Raw genomic sequence first — 27,097 nt, 5'->3', positions numbered from 1 at the left:
TCATTTGGATCTATTTTTTAATTTCGTCCAGAATTTCAAGTTTTCAATAATACATTTTCTCCAATTTTTGTAGCTCTGCATAAAAACACTGATTATCTTTGTTTTGAATCAAAATAGAACATTTGCTTTTTTTTTTGAAAAAACGATGAGCAACATGTATGCCTGTTTTCTGACATGTTACGAACCAAACAAATATAATTCATTCATGTTTGTGTATTGGAAATAATATTCTATTTTAGATTAATAGGATGGAATGGGGTTTTAAACAAAATATTCATTGATTGATCCACAAAATAATCAACAGATGACTTGATTATTAATACTGTTAGCTGCAACCCTTTTTCAGACAATTTGACAAGACAGTGGAACATTGTTGTCGTTTTATGTTTGGTGAACTCGTATGCCCTTTTTTGTGGAGTTGCTAATCAACTTTCTGAACTTTTGAGTCATTCAGCGAAAACAATGACGTTAAAAGAAAGACATTAAAACATAAGATTAGTTTCTGTTGTCGTTGGCATGTTGTAGAAGCACTTTATTTCAAGAAGGCATACACATAAAAAAAGCAATGTGCATCTGTCTTTAGGCGGGCGGGGTGGTATTAAACGGGGATTTCTTTATCCATGTGCTTAGCCTTGAGCACACATCGTCTTCTTTGATCGGTCAGTTTTGTTAATTAACGAGTCGGATGAAAAGGTCTAAGTCGGTATTGGCGCCGTCGCGGTGGAAGGCCCCGCCCGGGGCCTGCTGCTGATGTCTGAGCAACTGTTGCCTAGCACGCAGAGGTCAAACGCGAGCCCAGAGCATAGGTATGGAATGGAAACTGCTTGCTTGCTTGCTTGGTTGACAGGATGGATGCATGGAGAATAGTGGCCAAATTGAAATTTTCCAGGAGCTATGAGACACTTTGGTAAAGCAATAGTTCACTTTTTTTTTTGTTTTCTTTCACGAGGACAAAGCAAAGGTCATGACCTTGAATGGATGGATAGATGGATGGAGGAGGGGAGGAGGGAAATGAGGCTCACAGGTGAAACGCTGGGAGCTCAGTTCTGGGAGCAGTACTTCCAGAAACACACTGTTGAAGAAAAAAATAGTCATTCAAAAGAAATCAATAAAAAACTTGTAGACAATGATGCTACAAGAACACAAGTTTTGTTTGCATCAGCAAACATTCTTTTCGATTCCAAATGTGTGTTTTTCCATCACTGTGTAGTTTGACTTCACAGCTACTGAGAAGTTGATTATATTGCGATTTTTCTACTTTGCAGTGTTGCCTTGAGATGCGCGTGATTTTAAACTCAAGATACGAGTGCTGTAAAAGTAGCAAATATTGAACGATTCATCAAAAAAAGAGGCTTCAAACTGTTTGATGCCACTTCCAGATGAAGTTTATAAATATGAAACTGTGAACATGAGACGAAAAACACAACTTTGCCATGGGAAAGTCATCTTGCCTTAATGCTAACAAACGTAGCGAAAAGCCATTGACATGCTAATGCTAACATGGCATTTTCGAGGAGTCCGATTGTTGATTGTTACCTCTTTTGTTTGTCTTCTTCGACTGCGTTGGGAGCGACTTGCGGAGGTTGCGGCCGGTAAGGCTGGGGACGACTACGCCGGCACTCGCTCCGGAAGCGGTGCTATTGGCAGCCGCTGGCGGGGAGGTGGTCAACATCGCTGCAGCCTCATCATAAGACCATGAAAGACAAGTTGAAAATGAGGCTTGAACTCAAATGAGCTTCTGTCAGCTTGGTTGATCTCCGCCAGCCAAGGTCAAACAATCGTCATTTAGAACAGTCCCAAACTATTTTTGAAAATGTGTCAATGTGATGTAGAAAATGGAAGGATAAAATCAAAAGGGACCTACCATTTTATTTTTCCGTCCTGAATTTCTTGCATTTGCTGCAAAGAAAAAAAAAACATGACTTCATTGTGCAGGTAGTTTCATATCATGCCCAGTAGGACAATTTCAACGCACTTGGTCTTATTAGCCCCAAGATCATTACTCAGAAGCTAATAAATGGTCGTTAATTCATTAAATGTCAAGAACGACTGAAGAAACCCATTCGAATCAAAACATGAATTGACAAGGTCCAGTTTTATGCTTTTTCATTGGTCCGATGCGCTGGCCCTTGAAATTGCAAGCGCTTTAAAGAGTGGTAATGCGCCCAACTGCCAGCAGAGGGTAGCAGTGCACCGTATTAAAGTCAAAATGGCGCCATAGCGGAGTCAACACTTTGACACTCAATTTATGTATGTATATCACAGATTACGTGTTATGATAGCAATATATGTGTCAAAAAATCTTGAAAATCGGACGAGGTCACCACATGAACAGCCACTAAGGGCAGAGGCGCCCTGGTAAGTTAGTGTTGTGAAAAGTGCAAATGGCTGCCGTCGATTAACATTGACACGTTACGAGGGCATGTCAGAAAGTTTCCAGGACTGCCGTCACAAAAATTACATTTCAAATCCAAACTATGAATTTGTCCTTTGGAAATAATCCCCCTGGAGTCTGATGCGTTTTCCAAGCCTTTTCTCTCATAATGACAGGAAGTGTGAACATGTTTAACCTCTTGGCAGGAAGGTGATCCTTGTCTTCAGCGTGCTGTTGAACGTCCGGTGCATCCTCTCCAGGACCGAGAGCATCTTAAGTATCTGGCCCCGCTTCTCAGAACCATCCATCCCAGGATGGTATCTCATGCCGGCAGTAAATGTTCGCGAAGTGGTTCGGTCTCCTCGTCTCGTTCCTTCTGCCCCAGATGCTCTGCTGTTTAGACGCCAGTGTTTGAGGAACTCGCTTTGACCAGACCTTGGGGGTTCAGCTGACGAATGAAGACGAGTGGAAAGATGAGTTGGAGGTTTCAGCGGATCTAGGGGAAGAGAAAGGGTCAAATCAGGATCTTGTCGATTTGGGATGAGTAAAAAACAAAAGAAACAACAGGAAGATTTAGCTTCGTTACCTTTTTCTGCGGGTGCTGCCCGGATTTGCGTCATTGCGACAATCAGCATCATAACGGGAACGAACGGCAATTTCGCAGCTCGAGGAAGCATCGTTGATCTCAAAGGTGATTTGGAAAGGTCGAACAATGAAAAATCGATTGAGATTTTTACTGTTTCTTTGGATTCGTTCGTTTTGTCTTACATTGAAGACGGTCCATTGGTCATCATCATTTTGTGAGTTTTCAGTTCGGATTTCCCCCAAAATATAGATGTAAAAAAATGAAGTATTTCAACCAGGATTTGGTGTTCGTCAATGCAGCAAAGTATTTAAATAATTCTCTTGTCGAAATGAATCTTCCGTCCTTATTGCTGCTGGTTCATGTTCCAGGGATGCGCCTCTTAAAGAAGAAGGCTTGTCAAGTGTTTGTCGGCGACTCTCGTCTCCCTGATCCTCTCCGACTAACCTGCCTTTTTAAAATTCCGCTTTGGGACAGTCGGGCGGTAAATCTGCGCCGACCAATCGGTTCAAGAGGCTCCGCCTCTCGCTTCTCAATAGATTGGTGACATTTGGGGACTTTGGCAGCCAGCTTTGAGATCCAATATCGTTTTGTAAATGTGTGTTTAGGCTTTAGTATACGTGTGGTTGTGTGTGTGTGGTTGTGCGTATGTGTGTCCTTGTGTGAGTCCCCTCATGCGTCAGAGGGTCTTTCTCTTACTGTGGTCTTAAGCAAACATATTAAGAACTAACTAATCACTGCTTCTACAGGCCCAGGCCACACACACGCACACACACGCACGCACACACGCACACACACACACACGCATGCACACACACACACACACACACACACACACACACACACACACACACACACACACACACACACACACGGCAAAACCAAATAGAGTACTTTCAAACTGTTAAAACACAACTTGTACACAAATGGACACTATCCAGGGTTGGTTTTAAACTTGGATGAAAAGTCCCCACAGCACACACACACAACGCACACAAACAGGTTGTAAAAAAAGAAGTGTGATGATGGCAACATGAGCAAAAGACACAAAAGACAGGAAAGGGTGACTCTTTGTGCTAATTAATGTCACAGACAGGAATTTGACGCGAGTGACGATCTCGGTTCCCAAAATAAGCGTTCTCCCCCGGATTAAAAAAAGATAAATAATTTTGATAAATGGGACATACGTATGCGCGAGTGTGTGTGTGTGCACATCAGTTGCTGGGGGAAGAGAATTTTGCTTGAGAACTTCCACTCATTCATTGCTTGCACCCTGAATAGAAGGAGTTGCGTAAACAGGAAGCGAACAAATAGTTTTTAAAAATGCTACCAAATAAAAACAGTGAACAGTGAACTCCAATTCAATGTGTTCCATTCATAATTATGTGACGTCACAACCTTCCATGTGGAGTAGGTCCAAGACTGAGAGGTCAGAAAGTTTGGAACACAAGAGACATTAAGTTCCTGTGGGTTGAGTTTTAATTTTCTATTTTTGTTTTAATGGAATATGGGTTAATTGAAGGTTGTGATGGGATAGGATTATCCAGTTCCACATCCGTTTCAGAAGGTGGCGCTAATGCACCACAAGTTGTTTGCCAGCCGCCATCAAATTGAAGAAAAAGAAGAAAGTCTTGCCGCGCATTAGTGGGCCAAAAAAGGGAAACATGATGATGATTGGCTGAGGACACACACTTTTTATTTCCATTTTTGTATCGTGCTATTTTTGTCAATTTTGTAATCGTTTCGAACATTGTAAAGGCAAACTGTTGTGTGTACAGGTGTACGAATTAAGGTGGAAAGAGTTTTTTTCTTTTTTTTCCCTCATGAGGTCATTTGAAAAACAATGGAGGGGGAAGAACCTGTTGCAAGCTTTTATACGCTGACTGTATCGAGGACATCGTCGCGTTTCATCTTTGGTAAGTTATCACAGTCATTTGAACTTCATTTGTCACGATGAGTAAGTGATCAGGAATTGTGAAATAATGGCAAAGTGTTGTGCAACTATGAACTTGGGTGCACATTCGCTCGATGTTCCTTTATTTATTCCTTATTTGTGATGTTTACCTCCGCCGTTTTCCCTGGCCATCCAAGAACACCTTCAAAGTAGTCACACCGAGATCGTCGTCACAACAATTTGACGCGATTCACTTTCCTTTTAAATACTATTTACAAGCAACAGGAAAAAAAACCTAGCAGACTAGCTGGCTACGTTGCTCACTCTGCTGTGCAAGTCGAGTTTGCTGTGAGGACGCAAATCAGGCCACTTTGAGAAAGTTGCTGGCAACGTTAGTCTTTAAAAGTCATTTACATGCGTATTTGGGTGACTTTAAAGATTGCGTTGTAATGTGTACCTCATGTGAAGTTTTCACGGGTGTAAAAGGCAGGAAATGAATACATAAACATCTTTACCAGAAGTATTTATTATTTAGAATATGTAGAAAGCTTTTCTTGTCATTGTACAACAACAGATAAATTGCAGCTTTTTTGATTTAGTAGTTGTGAAGTATGCTTAAAATTTTAAATTTAGATCCTAGATTTACTCTGTCATAAGCAATAAAAATGGACACGCATAAAACGCATAGAAAACAAACTCACCACAAGAGGGCAGGCTTGTTCTTTACAAGGTCCAACCACGGACAACCACGAAGTTACACAAGCAAAAACACGATGGAATTTTGTTAGATAATAAACACAATGATTTCTTAAGAACGACTGAAAATGTAATGTAGGAAATTTAGCTTTTATTTTTTGAAAATAAATACACCACCATCCACTGTAAAAACAAATAAAAATAAACGCTCAATTGCAATTACATAACGTACATAACTTAAAAAAAAAAAAAAAGAATAATACAGACACCTGAAAAATCGACCCAATTATTTGGATTCCAGTACTTCCCTCCATTGATCCACGTTTTATGATAAATTCTAAATGCCTTGTTGCATGCTGATTTAGTTGGGTTGGCCAAAAATGGCTTCTTCTTTGTCAAACTTCCCAAAAGAGAAAATTAAATTCATCATCATTACAATCTCGTGTTTCATCAAAATAATGTGTTTTGTCTGAGTGGGGAAAATGCCTTAAAAAAAAAAAAAGGTGGGTATGTGATAAGACTCAAAGGATGGCAGGCCAAGTGATGGCGAGGAAGAAGAGAGCACCCTTGGGAGACAGAAAAACGGAAGGTCACAAATGAAGAGTTTGTGTGTGTGTGTGTGTGTGTGTGTGTGTGAGAGAGAAAGAATGAGCCTGAGCGGGTGAGTGATTTGTTTTCAGTGAAAGGTGAGGCCACTTAGCCACGGCGTGGAGCTGCCGCGGAATCTATTACAGCGTGTCAAAGGAAACACGAGAAGGGCATCGCCCGTGCGTGTGTGCGTGCATATGTGTGTGTGTACAAAAAATAACTCGGTATATTTAACACAGGGGTTCTCAAAATGTTTGGGTTCATGAGCACCTTTTTGTTTTTCCAAGGGCCCACCATGTCCTCTAAACATAACTATCATAGGAATTAAACAGTTGCTGATTTTTGAGCAAGGAAAATGTTACAAAATGAAAAATAAAAAACATTGCCACCTTTTATTCTTAAAGACACCTTTATTTGCCTTAAAGATGAAAATAAAAAATATGCCCGAAAGCTGAGGTAGAGTGAAATAAATGATATTAATTTTATTGTCGTCAGTCCCTATCTAGAGGTATGCACTTTTTTATACATGTCACATTTTAATTGAAATTATTTTGCAAACCCCATTTTGAGATCCACAGACCCCAACTACAATAAAATGACCAAGTTTTTGTCATTGAAGTCAAGTATCAGATGAGTTAGTAACCGTTATGCTTCATCTTAAACACATGGAAAATAATCTCGGATCAGTTTTGGTTGGATAACCTTTCAAATAACTGTTTTGACTGCCCCCGGCCACGGATGACAATTAGTCGCTCGGCAGTAATGCGGTAGATTATTTGCGTCAAGGGGAGCAAAGCCTTTACGATGAGAGTGGCCCCAACGAGAAGATGACAGAAGACAGCAGGGAGGAGGAGGAGGAGGAAGAGAAGGGGGCAGTGGGGAGGAGGAGACGACGATGTTGGTAGATGGATGTGAAAACAAGTGAGCAGACTGACAGTCAGGGGAGCCATTGATCCTCTTCAATGCTCCGTCCATCCAATCCTTCTTTCCATTGGCAGAAGACAGATAGTGTTTAGGTGGCCTGTATTGGATTTATGAGTTAATGGTCGTACCGGGATGAGACAGATGGAGAAATAAGGAAGAGGGAAAAGCCTAGAGGAAGAAAGATCTGGAAGGAAAGGACGTACAGCGTGGACAATCTTTATTGCTGCTCATATTTAGTGTTGGAAGGTAGAATATAGTAACATAACAAAAAAGGGTTGTGTCATAGTTTTTTTGTGTTATCAGTTCGCATCAGCAAATTAGCAGGGTTAGCAATACAACGCTAGCATTAGCCAACATTTGTGGTAGCATACTTTTTTTTGAAGTGCACTATTGTTTGAGCATCGTAAATTCTGCAGATAAGCGCAGGCTGGCTTATAAGGAGGGCTGCGCCGCTGCGGGGGTGGTCACAGCCGACATGGATCATGCCCAATCAAGCGGCTCCTTTCATTCCTTCTAAATGCTAGTTGCTCTCTTGTCTTTACAGTGCGGAAGCATATTATCACAAGCCCCCCCTCACTTGTGCCTCCTAGTGGTTTGATTGAATAAATATAAAACAATGATTTTTTTTGCAAACTATGCTCCAAACAGAATCTGGCTAAAAAATCATCTTGATGATCTGGTTATTTTTATGCGTGTGGCGAGAAGAACTTGATGAGGTGGACCAAGGTCACCAGCGTAATTTCGGGGGAGAGTGACCAGGATATCATCGATTTCACTTACGCTGCTGCCTAATGGTACATACTCATACAGTCTGTGTGTTACCATCATAGTGGCCGCTGACTTTAATGAAAACAAGTAGGATTATTTAGAGCATTAAGATGAAGCATGTCAAGTGTACACGTGTCCTCCCTACTGGTCACGCCAGAGATGGAGTTCATTCTATTTGGAATGTGAACAGTGTAGTGTGCATTCGAAGATCAGTTATTATAAATATTACCAAAAAAAAAAACACAATCAAATTTGGCCTTCTAATGTTCTTTAAAATGAATTTGCCACGCAATTTTGTTTTCCGTTCAAGCCGCTAAAGGAAATGAAACAACAACATAATTCAATTTTAGCTCTATTATAAACCATTAAGCATAAAAATAAAAGCTTCAATTGAATATTTTTTGATGTTTAATAAACTATAAACATCTCATCATCTTACTTCCCACAACCATTGGAGTATTGAACTTCACCAACATCAGCTTCTTCTTATAATCTGTCTTTTTTTTTCTCATCCATGGAGGAAAATTAAAAATGTAGATTTAATCGGAGTGGTGGGCAGGGTTTGGTCTTGTAATGTGATCAGGATGACAGGGGATCAATGGTGACCGTCTCTCACACACGCGTGCACACGAGCACTGATGTCGAGCGTCTTGGATGTCGGAGATGGGAAGGACATCAAGCGTCTGCCATCTTCTTCATATTGCTGGCTTCTGACTCCAGAGAACTTTTCTGCACAAATTCATGGTGATGTGATGACTCGTGCTTCTCTCCTCTAATCAATTTAGTTGTGAGCAAACATTTACAACTTTATCAAAACAGTAAATCTCACGCTGATGAAAGAGCGTGTGGAGTTTTGAACCTCAAACTTTGACCTCTAGGGGGACTGATGTAGGAGTGGTCCCACTTCCGCGTCTAACTGCAATTTAATCATTAACGTAGCACACCTGAATAAGATGCGTCGTACGTTTGGAAGGTTTCCAGGGGGGAAAAAAAAAAAGATGTACGTATGTAAAAAAATGTACCATGTAAGATTTTTTTGTCCGATCAGATTTCAGCCTCGAAATGTTACCACGTCAACTAATCTGCCCAAGATTTTGCCCGACAGAACGTCAGCTATATTGGCAACGCAATTGAATGAATGAATGAAGTTTATTTGTTTCAAACATGTAAACTATACATCATCAATCAAATGAAGACAAAAAAAAGTCAGTTAAATTATGACTTTGTGTACAAACATATTACAATTATCTCTCTGACGTCGGCATGTTCCCGTCCGCTGTCTAAAACTTCGACAAGCAAAGCTGTCGTGATACATTTTGTTATCAGCTGAATTCTGAGCTGACAAAAATCATTTCCAAACCAATTAAACTGAATCATTTCCAGTCAGAATATTGCGAAACATCTCCAAAAATGGTGTAACCATTAGCAAGAAAAATATGACAAAGCGGTCGGTGTACAACCCAATTCTTTGCTGACAAAGAAACATTTTTATTGATTGAGCTTCAAGTTCTAGCAACCAAATATGTAAAGAGAGCACCAAAGAGGATACGGACGCACACACAAACAGATGGCTTGTGGAAGCCAAAGTGTTCACTACAAAGCAGGTTAGCGCTAGCAAGTGAGTGAGTTAGTATTGACTCAGTGTTTACAACATTGTCTGGGGCCGAAGCTAATCACTCATTCAGGGCTGTTAAAATTGTGAATCAACATTTTTGGGGAGAAATAATTATTCGGCTGGATTTGTATTTGATGTTCTTCTGTTTTAACTGAAGTGAAATTGTGCAAATATGTGCGTGAGAGAGAGAGCGAGTGGAACATCATAAATGTCAAAGGTCACATGACTAATGCTGCCATTAATTAAATGGGCGACCAGAGTCACATTGAGACAAAGTCGCTTCATGACGGTTAATACATGAACATTTCATTTCATGGATGAAACCTTTATTATTTATTTCAGTCCGCCAAAAAACATACCAGTATAATAATGTATAAAGAATTGGTTAGGGTCAAATTAAAAAAAACAAAAAACTTTAAAATAAAGTGATGCACAATTTTAATATTTACCAAACAACTGTTTGATATTTTTCTTGTACCAAAAATACAAGAGAGAAGGTCTTGGTCAGTGAGTTGACTTTGAAAGTAACATAGGTAAGTTATTTCATTTTTTGTGTTACATTACATGTTATTTTATGAGTTACACTCAACACAAGTCTGCTAAATAACATAAAATTGACAACCACTTTTGGTAAAACTGAATTGGAATGACAGCATATTTTTAACATCGATCATTGAGACTAAACGTTCTTTATGTCTTCTACTGTGACCAACATTTTCTTCATGCAGTGTTGCTGCACCTTTATTGTGAATGTGTCCCACAGGCTGCCCACAGTAAAAAATCCAACTTCAAATTCATCAAATCCAACTTCATTCTTTGAGTGCAAACAAAATCTGTCAAGCTTCAAGAAGATTGCTTGAACAAGAAACGGCTTTTCTTGTGTCATGACAAGGTCAAAGCTTGGAAACCACACATTTGGATTTGGAAAAAAGGCCATCTCACTCATTACATGTCTCCATGGCTTTGTCATGTCTGAAACGCGTAAGCGAACGTCTCTGTTTGACAGATGTGACATCAGACCATCTCGCACACGCGCGCGCACACACACACACACACACGATGTCTATAACAATAATACATCTGATCCACCTTCATTGGAGCAGAGCTAAAATCAAAAAGCACCCAGGCAGGATCCAAAGGCCCGTCCAAATCCAATCCCTGCTCGATAGCTGATTGATTCGCTTCCACTCCAATTGCATGTCTCGGGGGTGGGGCGGGGCGCTAGCCGAGACAAAAGAGAGATGGCAGCAGAAGAGAAGTAATTGAGAGCGATGGAGAATTTGCAGGGAGGACCAAAAATGGACATTGTTTGTATCCATGTGTGGGCGGCAACTTTCCGTTCGTTGTTGAAATCCTATTTTTCTCAGCTATCATTCTGCAATTGTGATGGCGACATGTTTGACTAAGCTTACGTCAAAGTTGAACTCGTTTACATCATTATTGACACAATTTCAATTCCTCTTGGAAAAGGCCTTTTTCCCTGCATGTTAATATTGGGAATACTTCATTGACAGCAATTTTTTTTGATTGGTGGCATCTCAAGATTTTATAGAAATATGCGGATTGGTAACATTTAGCAAATGTTTGCTATGCAAAGAAACAGTTTACGTTTCTCAAACGGGACAAACACGTTAATCACAATATCAAATGCTAATCACGCAAAGCTCACTCGTTAAAAATCCGTAGTAGAGTACTGACATCAAATATGTCCTGATTACTAGCCCAACCAGGTTTCTTATTTTAATATGAATTATGCAACCAATAATTGAAGGAAAAAAAAAACACTGGCAACATTATAAATACAAGCCATTTTCAGTAAAAAGAAAAAAAGCTCTGATATCATTATGTTACCAAGCACAAATGTGAGTTATGAATGATTCTTAAATAGTTCACCATTAAGATCTGATGACTACAGATAACAGATGATGTTATCATTGAGAGTAAACGATCAAGTTTGGTCCATGAAACAGACACGGCTTGTCTTTTGGAGTGCATAAATATGCCGGAGCTGTCATTGCAAGACTGGACATTAGCCATGTTGAAATGTGCTGTTTATTCCCACCCACAATTCCCTCTGACCACAACTGCCTGCCTGCCTGACAAACCAAGTGAGACACATAGACCTGAAAGGAAGAGAACCCCTCCGTCCCCACAACACCCCACCTCAAAAAAAAAAAAAAAAAAATAGGAGAGGAAAGAGAGAGCAACCCACAGACCACATTATGGTTGTGGCATTACTTGTATGGTTAATGCTTGAACAGAGAGTAGCTTCCAATCAAGCAAAGAAAAAAGCCAACACAAATTTAAAAGCCTTCAATTGCGTAGAACGACTAATATTAGTGCTGTACTGATGAGCTGAGAAAGGAATAGAGGTGTGAGTTGGAGGCAGGACGCTGCTGCATCCAGATCTGCCAGCTTCCAAAAACATTTGCCAAACAATTCCATTGATAATTCTAACAATACAGCACAAAAGGGATATACTGTGGATATTGCATATTATTATTATCATAGCAATATATATATAAAAATAATCATTTTCATTGACTTCATGCCCTCTTTCATCCAAAACCTGCCCTTGAGACAACAGCATGGGATAATAACAATAAAGTGTTCCAATCTATTATCATTAAATGTAGACAAATGAAAATAAATGTTATTTAAAAATCACATAAAAGACACTTCGATGCATATAAACCATAAATGGGGTTGAAATTGAAAAGGTGCAGGAATGAAAATTTTCAAGGTCATATTTAATGAGAGTTGAAGTCGCATATTGAGTGTGCATGTTCAATCTAAAATAGTAAATGCTTCTTTATTGCTTTCAGGACTAGTAGTACATGTGCTCATTTGGGATATTTATATTGTCTTTTTTTCTGTGTTGTTATTTTTGTCACGTTTGAAATGAACTTCAAAATTTCAATAGGAACTCAGTTTGAATAACCTCCTATCTCCTACTCCTATCCTTCATCTCTCAGGCTGGGTCCTCCTCCAGCCATAAAGATTAGATACGTCCACACGTTGGTCTGAAGTCCAAAGGTGGCAAGCGCCTTGTTAACAAGAGCCGCACGACCTGCTAAGCCTCACTCTTGTGCAACCGCAGAAGGTGAGTGATCCACACTTTGGTTTTGGGGAGGGCGCTTTCTTAACCAATGTAACCACTGCGCATGGAAAACAAACCTTATAGCGTCTACTGCTGTTTTTTGTTTTTTTCTTCTCATCTATTTCTTCACAACAGTGGACCTTTTGCAACCAGGTGGATTTACACGGCATTATCTGGCATTCATTTATAATTATTTGACACAGCCATTCCAAAATTGTAGTAAAATGAGATCATGTAGAAAAAAAAATCGATAACAAAATAAATATGAAATGAACACAACCAGATTTCCTAATAAACACATTTCATTCATATTTGGCTAGATGGAGAGCCTGAATATCCCGACGGGTGAATCTCTCCTTTTCAAGAAGCAATCAAGTACTGATGGAATGTTTTGCTTGCACAAAGATGTTAGCAGATGTTAATGCAGTCAACATGATCTCAATCCAATAGTGCACTGCTACTGCTAAAAGGCCCGCTCGCTCGGTGGGTCGGTCGGTCGGCTGGCGTGCAATGACTGCAATCTCCGCCCAATTAACAAGATTGTGTCCGGGACACTCGATACACTGAAAATGTGATGCTAGAGAAACACTACATAGCCTTTATCTAAAAAAAAGAAAAATCTTTGGCATTGTCACAGATGATGTCATCGCACAGTTTATTGGAAAGCAAATGTTTTATTGCCGTGAGATTTCTCTCTTGTAGTTTCACAAGCTGCTCTCTATTTTCAGGTGTTATCTGCGCCTCTTAAACAAATGACAATTAGGCCCTTAGCCTCATTAATAATTCATGACTCGGCTGGTGAATTATTTACTTAAATTGATGCATCCCTGGATACAAACAAAAACAAGGTGACAAAAAGGTTGATTTTTTTTTTTTTGCCGTTATTCGGTTGATTTGAATTTCTGTTTGGTTAGTTCTGTAAACCTTAGGCATGTGAACCCCTTTGAGACGTTTCTCTGACGAAGGGCTAATAAATAAATTGAACTTGACTATTTCATTTGCATTGTACCATCGAATCCTAATCGATCGATCCGAATGCACGAGCAAATTCACTGATCTCGCATTTAATTTGAATGCAGCAACTCACGTGTTAATTCCTCTAAAGTGGGAAGCAAAAACAAATGAAAAATAAAAGACGATGAGGTATCGTGACCTGACATTTTCAGTAACACGGATTCATCCTGTTTTACTGCTCAGGCTGACAGGAAGTCACTGTTACTGGATATGAGCGTCACACAAGCGCACGCACACCTTGCTCAATAAATATGAAATAGATTTGATTCAATAAATTCATTCATGTCTTTGATTGTTGCTGAGAAGAATATTGGGTGGCTGCTGTTATGTTTTTATTCTTCCAAATAAAACTGGTTGCAATGCTTTGTGTGTGTGTGTACCTGTCATATTTATTTTAGCAAGAACAACATTTTCATCTGAACCTGGGACTCCATTTCCCATGATACTTTACTGTCTCATTGACCACAGCAAAGTTACGTGAATCATTTCGAGAGCAGAACAGAAATTTTGCGTCTATTATTTTGAGCATTATTAGCTGGAGGTACTTTTTCCGCCATAATTAGTTCACTTGTCTGTTTTGGTTCCTCGACCACGAGTTGCCACAGCTTTGCTATTATGACCAATGCCGTTTTATTGATTGGTGGCATACCACAACTGTTTAAAATGGCTGTAATCAAAACAAACCGCATTGTTCTCAAAGTGGTGACACACTAGTAGTGTCTTGATTTCACTCATGATGAAAAATGTACTCCAGCTAATGATAAAATAATATATAAAAAAATAAAAAATCCTCTGACTGAGCTTTGCAGAGTGACAAACGTCGAAGGAAAGACAATCCAATTCAAAGATGATTTTTATTGCGCGTTTACAACACGGCCGAGCAAAGAGCGCTTCATTTTCAACGCACACATCATAAAAGTACATCAATATTACAGAAGATAAAAACAACAAAGCATAATATGAACCCATAAAAACCAGAGTTTAAAAAGGTACAAATTGATATTTGCATAAATATATCGTGACTTAAAAATTTCGCTATAATATCTAATCTTATTTATTAGGAGGCCTTTGGGCAACAAAACACAGACACACCAACACGCTAACACACACACACACACACACACACACACACACACACACACACACACACACACACACACACACACACACACACACTCCTCTTCTTTGCCCTCATCGGTTTGTTTTCACACTGGTAGTTTGTCGACAGGTCCTTGTGTGTATGTGTGTGCGTTTACCTGCCACGCAGTGTTTTCACACAACCAAACACTTCACTCCGACCCAGGGGAACCTGCACTTACACATACACCGAAACAAACACGCACACACCGAAAAAAGAAAGTCTCACACGCCGACCCTGCGAGGCCTCCCGTTAGTGCCGGCTTCGACATCCCACAGTGACACTCGGGAGGAAAGGCAGCCCAGCGGAACCGAGCAGAAGCAAACACAAACAAAATAACACAAGCCAGATGCCAAAACAAGAGCAAAAGAGCAAAGCCATTACCAATGCTAACTCTTGCTGCTTGCTCTTAGCATCAGAAGATCATTTCACGTTGAAAATCAAATGCGGGAGTTGACCATTTGGACCATGAAGGAACGTGCACCGTCAATTCAGCGATGGACGTCTGCAGCTTGAAGTCACACCAGCCATAGTTTGAAGCTTTACATTTCATTTTCGAACCCGGGGAGGTCCTTGAAGTAATTATGACGTCGTCGATTGTTTTTAAATTTGAAACGAGTGCTTACTAAGTCATATCGTACATGAAACGAAAGCTCCGATACTACGACACTAATACCACTCGACTCGCCTGATGTATACCTTCCACTCGACTCTTGTTTCACCTTTGTGGTTTTGGACAATTTTTGATGACCATGAAATACAATTGCAAGACATTTGCATTATCAAGCGTCTTACTGGGTTGGTGGTAAATCCAACCGAGCAGTCAAGTCATGGCCATGCGTCGCAAAACTACTTTTACTGTCACTCGCAATCTTGCACGATACCTTTCGGCAAAAAAAATAAATACAATAAAAGGGCAGACGCTTCCATGCCAATCCGCGTATCGTCCTGGCCAGGAATATTTTCGAAGTGACCCTGGAGATCTATGTGGACCCTCTCTGTCTCTTAAAGATTTCTGCTCATGTTTCCCACCATAAGAAAGTGATATTATCACACAGCAGCCAGTGCTCGTGGTCCCCATAGAGCCTTTTCCCTTAAACAACCCCCAATAACAATCATCAAGTTACCGGGCGGGCGGGCGGGCAACAAGGTTTACCTGCTTTCCACAGACACAAAGACAATTGGCCATTTTTTTGTGTGTGTGTGTGCCTGGAATTCAAATGTTCCAAACGAAACAAGAACCTTCGAGGAGCCAATACATGATGAAACCTTTCGATGAAGCATTATGATGGCGCGCCGCGTAGCTGGAGTAAGTCATGGGAAAATGGAGCCATGAAAGATTTGTCTGTCATGCAGAAAAGGATCGTAACTTCTTAGGAAGCGTCTTCTGGTAATTGATTACTAAAAAGGATAGAAATGAGATTTCCAGTATGTCTTTCTGAAAAAGGCTTACTGTAAGACTTAATTGTATAAAAGAGGACGCTCGTCTCTGCCCTTCATTTTTTTTTTTTTTTCTTCCTTCCATTTGTCCAAAATAGACAAGCTCTCCGTTTGTGCACGTGCGGTCTGCATTTATTCACGGCAACGAGAAAATACGGCACTTGCTGCTCGTTCTAGCAGCTCCTTAAGGCAGTGTTAAGAAATCATTTCATTCTGGAATTTGTATCCACAAAAATGAGCAAATTAAAAAGTCCACATTGATTTCCACTTAAAAAAGCTGGTACGATTTTAAGATGATCAAGCGGCTCGGTTGGCAAAAATGCATCTCCGTGCAAACGATACTTCCTGGCTATCGTATCGCTGTGGCGACCTGCTATAATTAGACATATCAGAGGCCTTTGCTGGCTGCTGGCAGATCTATAATCACAATTGCACAGATTAGTCATTTTATAGGCAGACTGCAACATGAGAGTGGAATCAACTTTACATTGTAGATGATGTGATGTACAATTGCGAAGATGACAAGTCTAATTTGCTGTCCACATTTGAGACGTTACCTCAGAGTGCTGTCTGCAGGAATGTGCCCCCCCCTCAAAAAAAAAAACTTTAAGGGGCCAACATGGTAAAAAGGAAAAAGCCATACAATGTCAGATGAAAGAATAATAAAAAAAATATTTTGGTTCATGAAAACAAAGGATTAATTCCCCCCCAAATTGTGTGCGAATCGGGAGCATTGCTTTGGTCATTTCAATTTCATCATAATATGTTGACTCAAAAAATAGTAGCTCTGGCGGAGCTAGAAAGGGGGGCTACAAGGGCACTTCCACCCCCCTCTGAAATATGCTTGGATCCTCCAGGTGCCAGGCCAGATATTTTCTTTTTTGATTATACTGGGATTTTTTTTCAACATTTCTACATGTGCCCTGTAGGGAGCATATCATAAATCTTTCTCCGATTTTTTTGGTTGAGGAAAACAAAACAAACAACATCAACAAAACGGACACTCTGAGATGTCCTTGGCCATCCCAAAAAAAATAAATAAATCCTAGCGTCACCAGTATCCAGTTGTGGAAATTCAGACATACCATAAATCAATGATGGGTTTACTAATGATATATTTGCTCATTTTCCCGTTGCCTGGATTATCGGCACAGTCATGTGAGAGTTTTATTCTCATTTTGCTAAAGATGATAGGCATTGTAATTTCCCAATTTTTCTCCGTATATTTATTGTCATACTTTTAGATTTGGTCAGCCGCCTAAAGCCATCACTTTTCCCCATCTCGGTCTCACTTGCCCTCAGCCGCTCACCCTGTGTTTGCGTCCTTTGCCCACTGCGGTGGTCTCGGGTTTCCTTAATGGTTCCCAAGATGCATTGTGGCTTTGTGGGAACGTGAAGGCGTGAGCGACTGTGGGTGTGTGTGACCAGCAAGAGGTGATGCGGTCATTTCTGACACATGAGAGGCTTTTTTCTGTTTTCTTCATCGCCGGCCAGAAGCTGAGGGAACCGGCTCAAAGGCACTTTCCAATCAAAAAGACATTTCCACACTGAGCACAAAAATAAATTCTCTTGTAAAAGTGTAATTGTTTGCATTTTAGTTCCTGAGATATAAAGCAGGAAAACAATATTTGTGATCCCAAACTAAGCTAGCTAGTTTAAGTAGTGAATGAGCAAAGTTTACACTCTCAGCAGGCCCTGTTTTTTTTTTTTTTTTTTTTAAATATATATTACTCATGCAGATTCAGCATAATCCCGTTTCGGTGCATCTGCTTGATGCGGTTCAATATATTTGCTGGAACTAATCAAAGGCCATTTGGCAGCGGTGACATCGACAGATGCCTTTTTAATGATATGAGTGGCAGGCAATATGCAAAACACCACCGGAACACCATATGCATTGTGAAAACTTGATTACCTAATTGATTTTTTTTTCTTTTTTTAAATCCAGTGGCATCAAATATGAATAAATATTCCAATATCAGCACGTGATCGGCCAAGTTGTATGTGTTAACGGAAGGCTCACATTTACATATTTCTCTCACCTTTTGACATGATAAGTGATTGCAGTTCCCTCCAAAATTGTTGACATTACAAATCCGAAGAAGATGAATTATTTGAAGACGATAATGGCGATGAATGCATCACAACATATCATTGCGATCCCTGGATTCCATACAAATGAGCCCTGAGAGTATCTTCGGGGCAATACAAAAGCAATCTGACTGGGTGCTAAATTGCGTTTCACTGACCACTCCCACAGTGACGCAGCCCTCCCTCTTACAGTTCGAAGCATAGAGATACTCCACACACTATGCAATCTACGGATTAGCTTTTTACTTTTTTTTTTTTTTACCATCGTAAAAATTACTTGGGCAATTATGCCTTTTAACGAAGGATTTGTGTGAACAATAAATGTTTTTTTTCTGATTGGAGTTGATCTATCACTTATCGTTAGTGTTCCAATGGTCTTGATAGAAAAAGAGGTGATTCAAGGGGAAAAAGAGACAAGCGAGACAAGCCTTGAAAGGGTCTCATTTGTCCCTTGGGGAGGACAATGTGATGCCATCCTTCTCACTCCCAAAGACAGATAGCGATGCTGTTGAAACAAAAGTCCCAAATAGGGCAGACGTTTCGTCAGCAAAAAAGAAGACTGATGACTGCTGATTTTGAATGACTTCAACTTCTTGAATTATGTCAGATTTAAAGCGTAAATCATGAAAATGTAATTTAGCTATTTCATGGAATAGGAACATGAGAACACTATTAGTTCTAATATTCTATTCTATATTATATACCAAAAGTCATGTCATAGTTTGATCATAAAAATTTGCAAGTAGAAATGACTTAAAAATGATAATGCTGACATTTTAAGTCGTATTCATAATTCCTAAAGGGTCGATTTTTAGTTGTTTTATATTGTATACTTTTGTTGTACTGTTGAGAATAATGTTTGCAATGAATCAGGAAATATAATCATTTAGTTGAATCATTTTACTTGAGTAAACTCTGGATACTGACTGATTATTCTTTTCTTTTTCAGGATTTGAGGAACCGATCCCCCTTCAACCCACCCGAGGATGAATGGTCCGCAAAAAGCACATACCAACAGGTTGGAGACCACTTAGTAGAATAAAATTGTATAAATAGATATGTATACAATTAAATAAATAACATTGATTAATATTAAATGTTATTTCATAATTATATGACTAGATTTAATAATTCAATATTATTTAAATAATATTAAATGTTATTTTTTTAGATAATAAAATTGTGTCTATATGTATAAACATTGTGACCACTAAACAACATTGGCCTTGAATTATGTACCTACTATTTTTTCTCCCACAATTCTTTCGGACTGTACCATATAAACTCAGATTGCTTCTTATGAAACAGACAGGTAGATAATGTGACACAGACAAGAAACAAAACGCATCCATTTCTTATCAGTCATCAATTGAAACCTTGGTGGCACCAAACATCAGATCAATGGACCGAGACCAACGAGGTTAGTCCACTGAGGAGTCGCTATGGAAGCATATAATGTTGCATATTGGACCCGTTGTACGGAACGGCAGCCGATGCACTCGTGTGTGTGTTTCGTGTGTGTGAGTGTGTCTGGTCAATATATTTGATTGTTTGTGAAGCTCATAACTTATTTGAGGGATGGTGGACAAAGAGACGTTACCCTCATAATCATAGAACTGCCAGACTCAAGTACAGATGCATGTTTAGAAAAAAACGAAAGGTAAAAATGATTCAACTCCTTTACGTTAGTTACTCTTATGTTAATGTCCAAAATTTAAAATGATTTTTTTCCTGTCAACGATTGCACTGAAGAGTCTATTTTACAGGTGATGTCAGCGCTAGCTAGCATTGGCTCACGCATTTAGACTTTCAAAACATGTTTCCAAACTTTTGCTGACATTAACTGAGTAAAAAATGTAGAGAGCAAATAAAATTGTTTTTTGTTCAAAGAACTAGCAAGCTAGCTCAACTTTAAAACCTTGCCTGCTGCAGTGAATCAACCAATAAAAAGCTGACCAAGCAAAAAATGGGCTGCATTCAAAAAACGCAGTCTCCATAATTTTGCTGAATTTTCTTACCTGACTAACAAAATGATACTGGATTAGCATCACTTTATCTGTTTGCCCATATTAATTTTCCTTTTTTTTTTTTCTTTTTTGACAGAAGCAGGTTGTTCTTAGGTGAGCACAGTACAACACAGCGAATCATTCTTACAACCAACAATAAAAAAAGATTCTAAATAAGATCATTGCAAAAATTGTGATTAGCCATTTGGAGTAAAGAGCGCCAAATGTGTCCGTCTGTTTGCCTCTGTTGTGTGCCATCGAAAAATATGATATGGTGGCCATCTGCCGCTCTGTTCAGCTTCCCTTACCTTTAATTACATATGCACGTTGGCAATAATGACGCTGCTGGAGGAGGCGTAGCGATCTTGTGTCAGAAAACAGCCCACAATTTACACGCCAAGTTTGCACGTCTGTGTGTGTGCGTGAGCTTAATAATTAGTTGGAAGTGCGAGACGTGACAGATGCAAGGAGGCTTGTCCACGCCTAACTTGACGCATTAAGCTTACCACGAACGTGTGCTGCATTGTTGTTTTGAAAACAGGTGTGCGCTCATTTCATGAGGAAATTGGACATTTACAACCACAAGTCCATAACAATAGAAGCTCAACTCATGATTTACAAGCTCAGGGGAATGAGTCAAAAAAAAGACAAAACATTTTTATTTTCTAACCAATCATGCAAAATATTTTTTAGCAGGATTAAAAATCATACGAAGGCTAAAGTCCTGTTGTACTGTCCTTTGTAATTCACAGATGCTACGCTTGGATATTTTCTTTTTTTTTTCCAACCAGAACTCTCGCCAATCACGTTTCCAAGAGTTGTAGAGACTTGAGAAATGACTTTACTTCCTATAGATAGATTAATGTCAAATTCTGAGTATTTTCTTATTTGAAATGGTTTTGAGATATTATTATAATTTGCTTAGGCCATAAGTATACATGGAAGAAAAATAGATTCATCCACAAAGAGTATACGTAGGTACCTCACACAGTATCAAAATAGTAATTGCTGAATTGTCATCATTTTCTTTATATTTTCTTTCTTGCAAAAATGCCATTAAATGAATCCATCTGTCTGGATACTCCTCCGTACCACTTTTTATTTGTTTTGCTCATAAAATGCATTTGATATCACCTTTATCCTCTTTTAAATACCTATTAGATTGCATCTATCTAAATGTGCATTTTCCTCCATGATTTCTTCTTTTTGACTTGAGTTTTGCGTATCTCTGTGTGCGTGCTTTACCCGAGGCCATTTGTGACATTAGCAACGTACTCCATCAGATCGTAATAGCGTCAGCTCATTTAGCCCTGACGTGGCTGAAGACCCTAAAAAAGGTCATCGCAATGGCTCAGAGTGGGCAATATAAAGTATTTAGTTCCCGCCCACTCATTGTCTAATTCTCTGTGAAATTTGTGGGGCCGTAAAACTGCTCAGAGAACAAAACATAACGCTCATGACGTTTCGTCGTTAGCTCATAAATATGGACACGCACGACATGTCATGATCCAAAACGGGCGTTAAGTCGTCATTAGCTACAAGAGGCGCACGTGTGGCGGGCTAATAAAATCCGAGAGTTGGTCGGAAGTCACATATGTTACTCTGGCAAAAATCAAGTACGACAAATTGGGTATTGCAAGATATGAACTGGACTTGAAATTCAACGTGTTGTTTTTTAAAAGAAGCCCATAAGAAAAAGTTGAGAGGCCGAGCGAGGCCAATAGAGAGCAACTACACACCGAATTCTGCACTCTTCAAAATCTCGTGGGACCAATTATTTCATTTGCTGACACCCCAAACTAACTGACAGAGACGGCACTGAACAGATACAGTAAACACACCTCATTAGCCTGAGATGACATTCTTTTTTTTCTCTCTGTGTGTGTGTGTTGTCTTGTGAATGATGCAAATTATTTAGTGCACAACATAACTACTCTTTAAGTTTTAAAAAGATGATAATATATGTGAGCTACAGTATGTACTTGCGTGGATGGGTAGGAGGATCTTCATTCAGTCATTGAAGAATTCTTATTTGTGTCATGACTGTCAACCAACGTTTGAGTCAAAAGCATCCCAACGACGTTGAACATATCAATTGAATTCCGCTTCAAATCTAAATCAAGTTGACATGTGATTCATTTGTCACACACATCATTTTGGATTGACGTCTCCCTGAGAAAGTCTCATTTCTCCATGGGAGCTCGAATAAAGAAATGAGATGTACCCGAGGAGACAATGGGCGGCCGCGTCCAAGTCTTGATTTGACAGCAAAACTGCACCTTCCCCAAAGACTTCATGTTGACTTTTGTTTGTTGATTCTTTCTGTTGTATTTTAGCAGCTGCTAAGAACACACACAGAGTGACTTGGCACAAAGATGTGAGCCGTATTCAGTCGGATTTATTTTGATGTCGTGGGAGCTCAGCGGGGGGTTGCGGGGGCCGGGCCGGGCCGGGCCGGGCCGGGCGATGAGGATGACCAAAGGAACACAGGCTAGTGCCATTTGAATTCTCTTACCTTTGAAATCGACTTATTGCTTTGAAAGAAGTCAAGCGATTCTAACAAGAGAATTTCAGTATTCCTAATGATTCCATTATTCTTGATTTGTTGTCCGACCTCAGTGATGGTGACGTGATCTTCTGTCTTCAGCAGGCGCTCGTTCGGCCTTGTACGTCTGATTCGATCCAGGAAGTTGCAGCTGGGGGTCATGTTTTGTCTGGGAGGGGTCAACACTGAGCCTTCTCCCACTGCGCGCTCCCAGAACACGCGCAGTAGGATGTCTACTGGGCTATGTTCTTCCAGTGTCTCCGCTGTCCAGTCACTGTTGAGTTGTCTGTCGAAGGAATTAACATTTAGAAATGTATAGTTTTCCTTTAGATTACAAATCAAAATGTGAAATGTATATATATATATATATATATATAAATAATCGCAATTATTTCACCCCTGCAAATTCAACAGCTATGTCGCATGTTTTTCCAATCTGGTGCAGCCATAGCATTTCTTCTATTTATTTGTCCTGTTTTTATTGAAATCCGTACTGTCTCTTATCATGGTTAGTTCCCATTCCATTCCTCTTCGCTGCTTCGATGGGACTTAAAGCATCAATGCGTCGTGTTATTGTTTTGGATTTTTTTTGATCGGTGCTGGCTGCTCATATATCAAGGTGCATTGCTGGTTGTTTTGTTCCATTCATTTCTGTCATGAATTGACACCTCTGGCCACTGGATATGGAGTGCTGCGCAATCTCGTTTCCACTTGCCGACATTCTTTGCCTTTCTCAGCCTGGTCATATTGTGGTTATCTGGAGGCTACACTTGTGTTTTGCGTGTGCGCGTGCGTGTCAGGTAACGACAGCAGAGGAAACTCAACAGGTCTGTTGGTGGCTGATTTTCAGACGAGGTGATGCAAACTTTACCCTTTAGTAGCCCATAATTCAACTTGAAGGCAGTTGTAAGTTGTTTTGCTCCCAGGCTCTGCTCTTGGTTGTCAAGTGGCGCAGACTTTTCACCACTTTGCTATTTTGCCTCTGTCGGTCTTATATTTTGTGGATTGACTGCAACGTGACACGTGTAAGTGACCTGTAAGCCATAAATTCCCTGTCTTGCCAAATAATGGTTGTGTGTGTTTAGGGATGGAGAAAGTTCCTTTTGAAAAATTCAACTGATGACAAAATGTAAGACTATTTAACTCATTCACTGCCAACCCAGTTGATATCTTTGACGTCTATACCCGTCAATGGCACTGAAGGGTAATGTGGCTTGTCATTGGAACGATAGCTAAATTGGAACATTCATGAACAGAATAAACATTTAGGTGCAGGGAGACAATTTTGTAGATGGGACCTGGAGCGACAAGAATTGACGTGTTATCTCCAAGTGTTTTACGCGCTGCTGGCTTGTTCCGTTGCACTTCCCTGCTGATTTGAACTCGCGTCAAAGTTTGGTAGCGCCGACAGTAGAAAACCGCCAACAGCGAAGAGCCATTTGACGATCGATGAAGTCTGCGAACATCCTAAGCTCTACGGATGTTTCCAACGTCTCCTAACCACACGGGGTCCCTTCGAGCCTTAATGGGCGGCTTTGTGTTTGTCAAAGTCTGGTCGGGACGGCTGTCCCGTGCAGGGCGAGGCGAGGCAGGCAGGGTCCCATCAGTGCTGCGGTTAACGAAGAAGTCATGCAAAGAGTCGCCTCGCCCTTTTCACACTCTCCCTCACTCGCTCCGCCTGGCGTGCGCCCCATTTGTCCCCACTTTGTGGTTAAAAAAAAAAAAAATGAAGGCAAAGTGTTGTCTCCATGTGTATGTGTACATACAGTATGTGGCTGGCAGCCATTAGCATCCTTCTATTCTTGTAAATTCCACACATTGACTGCACCTTCTGATTTATTCATTGGCTCGTTTGGGATTTGATGCGTATGCGTGCGGTGGCTTTCAAAGGGTCTGCTGATTGGCTCATTTGGTTAGCTCCTTCCACTTTAATGATTCTGTTACAGGGAGTCTTCTGGGCGACTTAGCATGCAAAAGCTCATTCGGCAAATGCTAACAAACGCTTGCGGATATTCATTGATCATGTGTTGGTGAACATTTGAAAATGCTTTCTTGTTACATGTGGAGACTTCTTTTGACGTGAGGGACAAATGATGATAACTTTGGGGAACTCCATCATTGCATGCCCCTAAAAGCTACAAGGTCTGCTGGCATGAGCTTGATGTTAAAAACAAACAAACAAAATAAGTATCAATGTATAGTATATCACTTTTGACCATTCAGAAATATGTTTTATCATGAACGCACGCACTCACACACTGTGCTAGCTCATATATACCTAAATAGCAAGCTAGGTAACCACTTTGATAGCTAGCTTGCTAACTATCTAGCCGTTGGTCGAACAAACAGTAAGTCAATAGAAAGGTCGCTGTTATCGGAGTTTGTCAGCTGGTCAATCGTTAGATATGATGAATTGCTTTGTACTAATATTAAACACAAGAAAAAGTACAAAGCACCAATACAAGTCTTTAAAATAAGTAGGTCATAGTTCCAGTCACTGGATTAAAGTGCAAGTGATCAGTGTCAAAAAATGCAAAAGTGTTGAAGCATAAAAAAAGATGAACGAATGAAAAACCAAAGACATCTGATGTCACAATGATGGCCTAAAATGTAGCCAGGTTTTGCTGTCAAATGTTGTTTGTGTGCGCAAGAAAGGCCAAATTGCTGATCGACTTCAGCACATCCAAATTCAGCCGACACGGAAAGAGAGAAAGAGTTCATGTTTGGACGCTGGAGAGTTTCTCGGGCTAATGCACCTGCTCAGCTATTCAAACTGCACTAAACACTGCCGGAGGCTCTCGGTTCTTCCTGCCTCCCATCTCTTGGGCCCTCTCACTCCGCCCCGGTGTCACTCGACACGTGCGCTCTCACTTTTGACTGCCCCTGTCCCTCCCCATCTTCCTCCCACCCCACCTTCAAGCCCTTCCCAACCAGCCACGTACAGCCAGCCGCTGTTCACCGTTCTCTGTCCTTCATTTCTTGTGTCAGAAAATCAATCGTTAGTTTAGCAAGAATTAGCCGCTCGTCTGGCTGAATAATTCAATGTGCACACACTCGCGGACGCGCATGGGATGAATGATGCATTATTTTCAAAATCATTTTGACAATTTTCAAACGATAAAATAGCTGATAGGATGAAGTCAGAGAGGAGCGTGTGGTGCAGATCTTGGGCTGTTGCAAAGAGAAGGTCTTGCTTTTATGCATTCCATTTTTCTTGTAAAAAGTCAAAAAAAAATATAGAAACGGTAGGTACGTTTAGATAATGAGATGCTTGGCGTCGATTTGGTCTCGGGGGAGCGGGTAAGGAAATAAATATCGATTTTCATCATTTCACTTACTTTATAAAGACCTTTGCATTTTTTCAGTAAAAGAATAATACATGTTTCATTCAAAAGGAGTTTTAACTGAATTTGGCTCAAGAATGTTCAACAAAAAAAAGAATAAAAATGCAAAAAAAGTGACCACAACGCTGGAGGAGCTTTATCAGGGCTACACAGATTTCTGCATCGGCGTTGCGCAATTCCTGCTCATGAAAAGTTTCAAACAAGTCCCAATTTACTGTGGAAAATTTCAATTATGTCAAGTTGCACATGATTAAACATGTTTTTCTTTTTTTTACACCAAATATAACAGGCAATACGGTAATACATTCCTCATTTGTATTTATTTTTATGTGTTTGTGTGTCACTCGCCGGTCCCGCTAACGGCACTGTCAGAAAATCAATTAATTACTTTGAAGCGGCAGTTAACTGCATCCCCACAATACAGCCACTGAATTATAGAAAAGGTGTGCGACTTTGTCTCCTGTATAGTTTCTCATCTTTGATGAGAGCAGTTGAAAGCTGCGTTTATCCGGCGCACAAATCAACAGCCAACCACTTTGCACTGCGCCGGGCCTCATGGCCACTTGCTCCACCCACCGCCGCCTCCCGATCAATCTCTTGTTCGGCTTGGCCAAGTTGTGTCGAGTAAAGCCGTTTTGGGACCGTCGCACACCAATATTGATTGGAGTCTTGCCATTGTCGCTGCCCTCGGGCTGGTGCAGCAGAAGGGGACACATAGCTGCTGGCTTTTTATGTGCGTTCAAGAAAAATCCATCCATCCATCCATCCATTTTCTTTACAGCTTGTCTTCATTAAAGGTCAACTGGGGCTAGGTAGACCACACCCTGGATTGGTCGCCGGTCACTCAGAGGCCTGGAAGCCAAGCAAATGTTGTGACGTAGGTGCAAAATATCAAAGTACAAATACTTTGTTATCGTACTGTTTCCCCATATTCATAATAATCAAACTAGCGTAATGTTATTTAAAATTGTTTGATG

General features: G+C 40.2%; 1 protein-coding gene and 1 long non-coding RNA gene across 2 annotated transcripts; one reads left to right on the top strand and one right to left on the bottom strand.

The window, feature by feature from the left end:
* Positions 1-499: 499 nt before the first annotated feature.
* urp2 (urotensin II-related peptide) lies at positions 500-3,085 on the bottom strand. Its single transcript, XM_037246355.1, has 5 exons — positions 2,961-3,085; positions 2,571-2,870; positions 1,865-1,899; positions 1,537-1,681; positions 500-1,072 (listed from the first exon to the last, which is right to left on the bottom strand). The coding sequence occupies exons 1-5, from the start codon at positions 3,049-3,051 to the stop codon at positions 1,041-1,043; spliced, it is 603 nt and encodes a 200-aa protein (XP_037102250.1). The 5' UTR covers positions 3,052-3,085; the 3' UTR covers positions 500-1,040.
* A 1,531-nt stretch (positions 3,086-4,616) lies between these two features.
* On the top strand, positions 4,617-27,012 carry LOC119119782. Its single transcript, XR_005097395.1, has 4 exons — positions 4,617-4,873; positions 12,418-12,545; positions 19,175-19,243; positions 26,918-27,012. It is a non-coding gene; the product is annotated as an uncharacterized LOC119119782 (long non-coding RNA).
* The last annotated feature ends 85 nt before the right edge of the window (positions 27,013-27,097 follow it).

This window comes from Syngnathus acus, chromosome 2 (genome assembly GCF_901709675.1).
Source record: "Syngnathus acus chromosome 2, fSynAcu1.2, whole genome shotgun sequence".
Taxonomy (NCBI): Eukaryota; Metazoa; Chordata; class Actinopteri; order Syngnathiformes; family Syngnathidae; genus Syngnathus; species Syngnathus acus.
This window is presented reverse-complemented; position numbering and strand designations above follow the sequence as displayed.

What these genes read in the sequence shown, in the direction of transcription:
- urp2 (XM_037246355.1), bottom strand. Translation starts at nt 3,051, where the DNA reads ATGCTTCCTCGAGCTGCGAAATTGCCGTTCGTTCCCGTTATGATGCTG. An exon ending in GGCAGCACCCGCAGAAAAAG is followed by an intron (nt 2,871 to 2,960) that starts GTAACGAAGCTA and finishes CTCTTCCCCTAG; the next exon opens with ATCCGCTGAAACCTCCAACT. An exon ending in GATCACCTTCCTGCCAAGAG is followed by an intron (nt 1,900 to 2,570) that starts GTTAAACATGTT and finishes TTTTCTTTGCAG; the next exon opens with CAAATGCAAGAAATTCAGGA.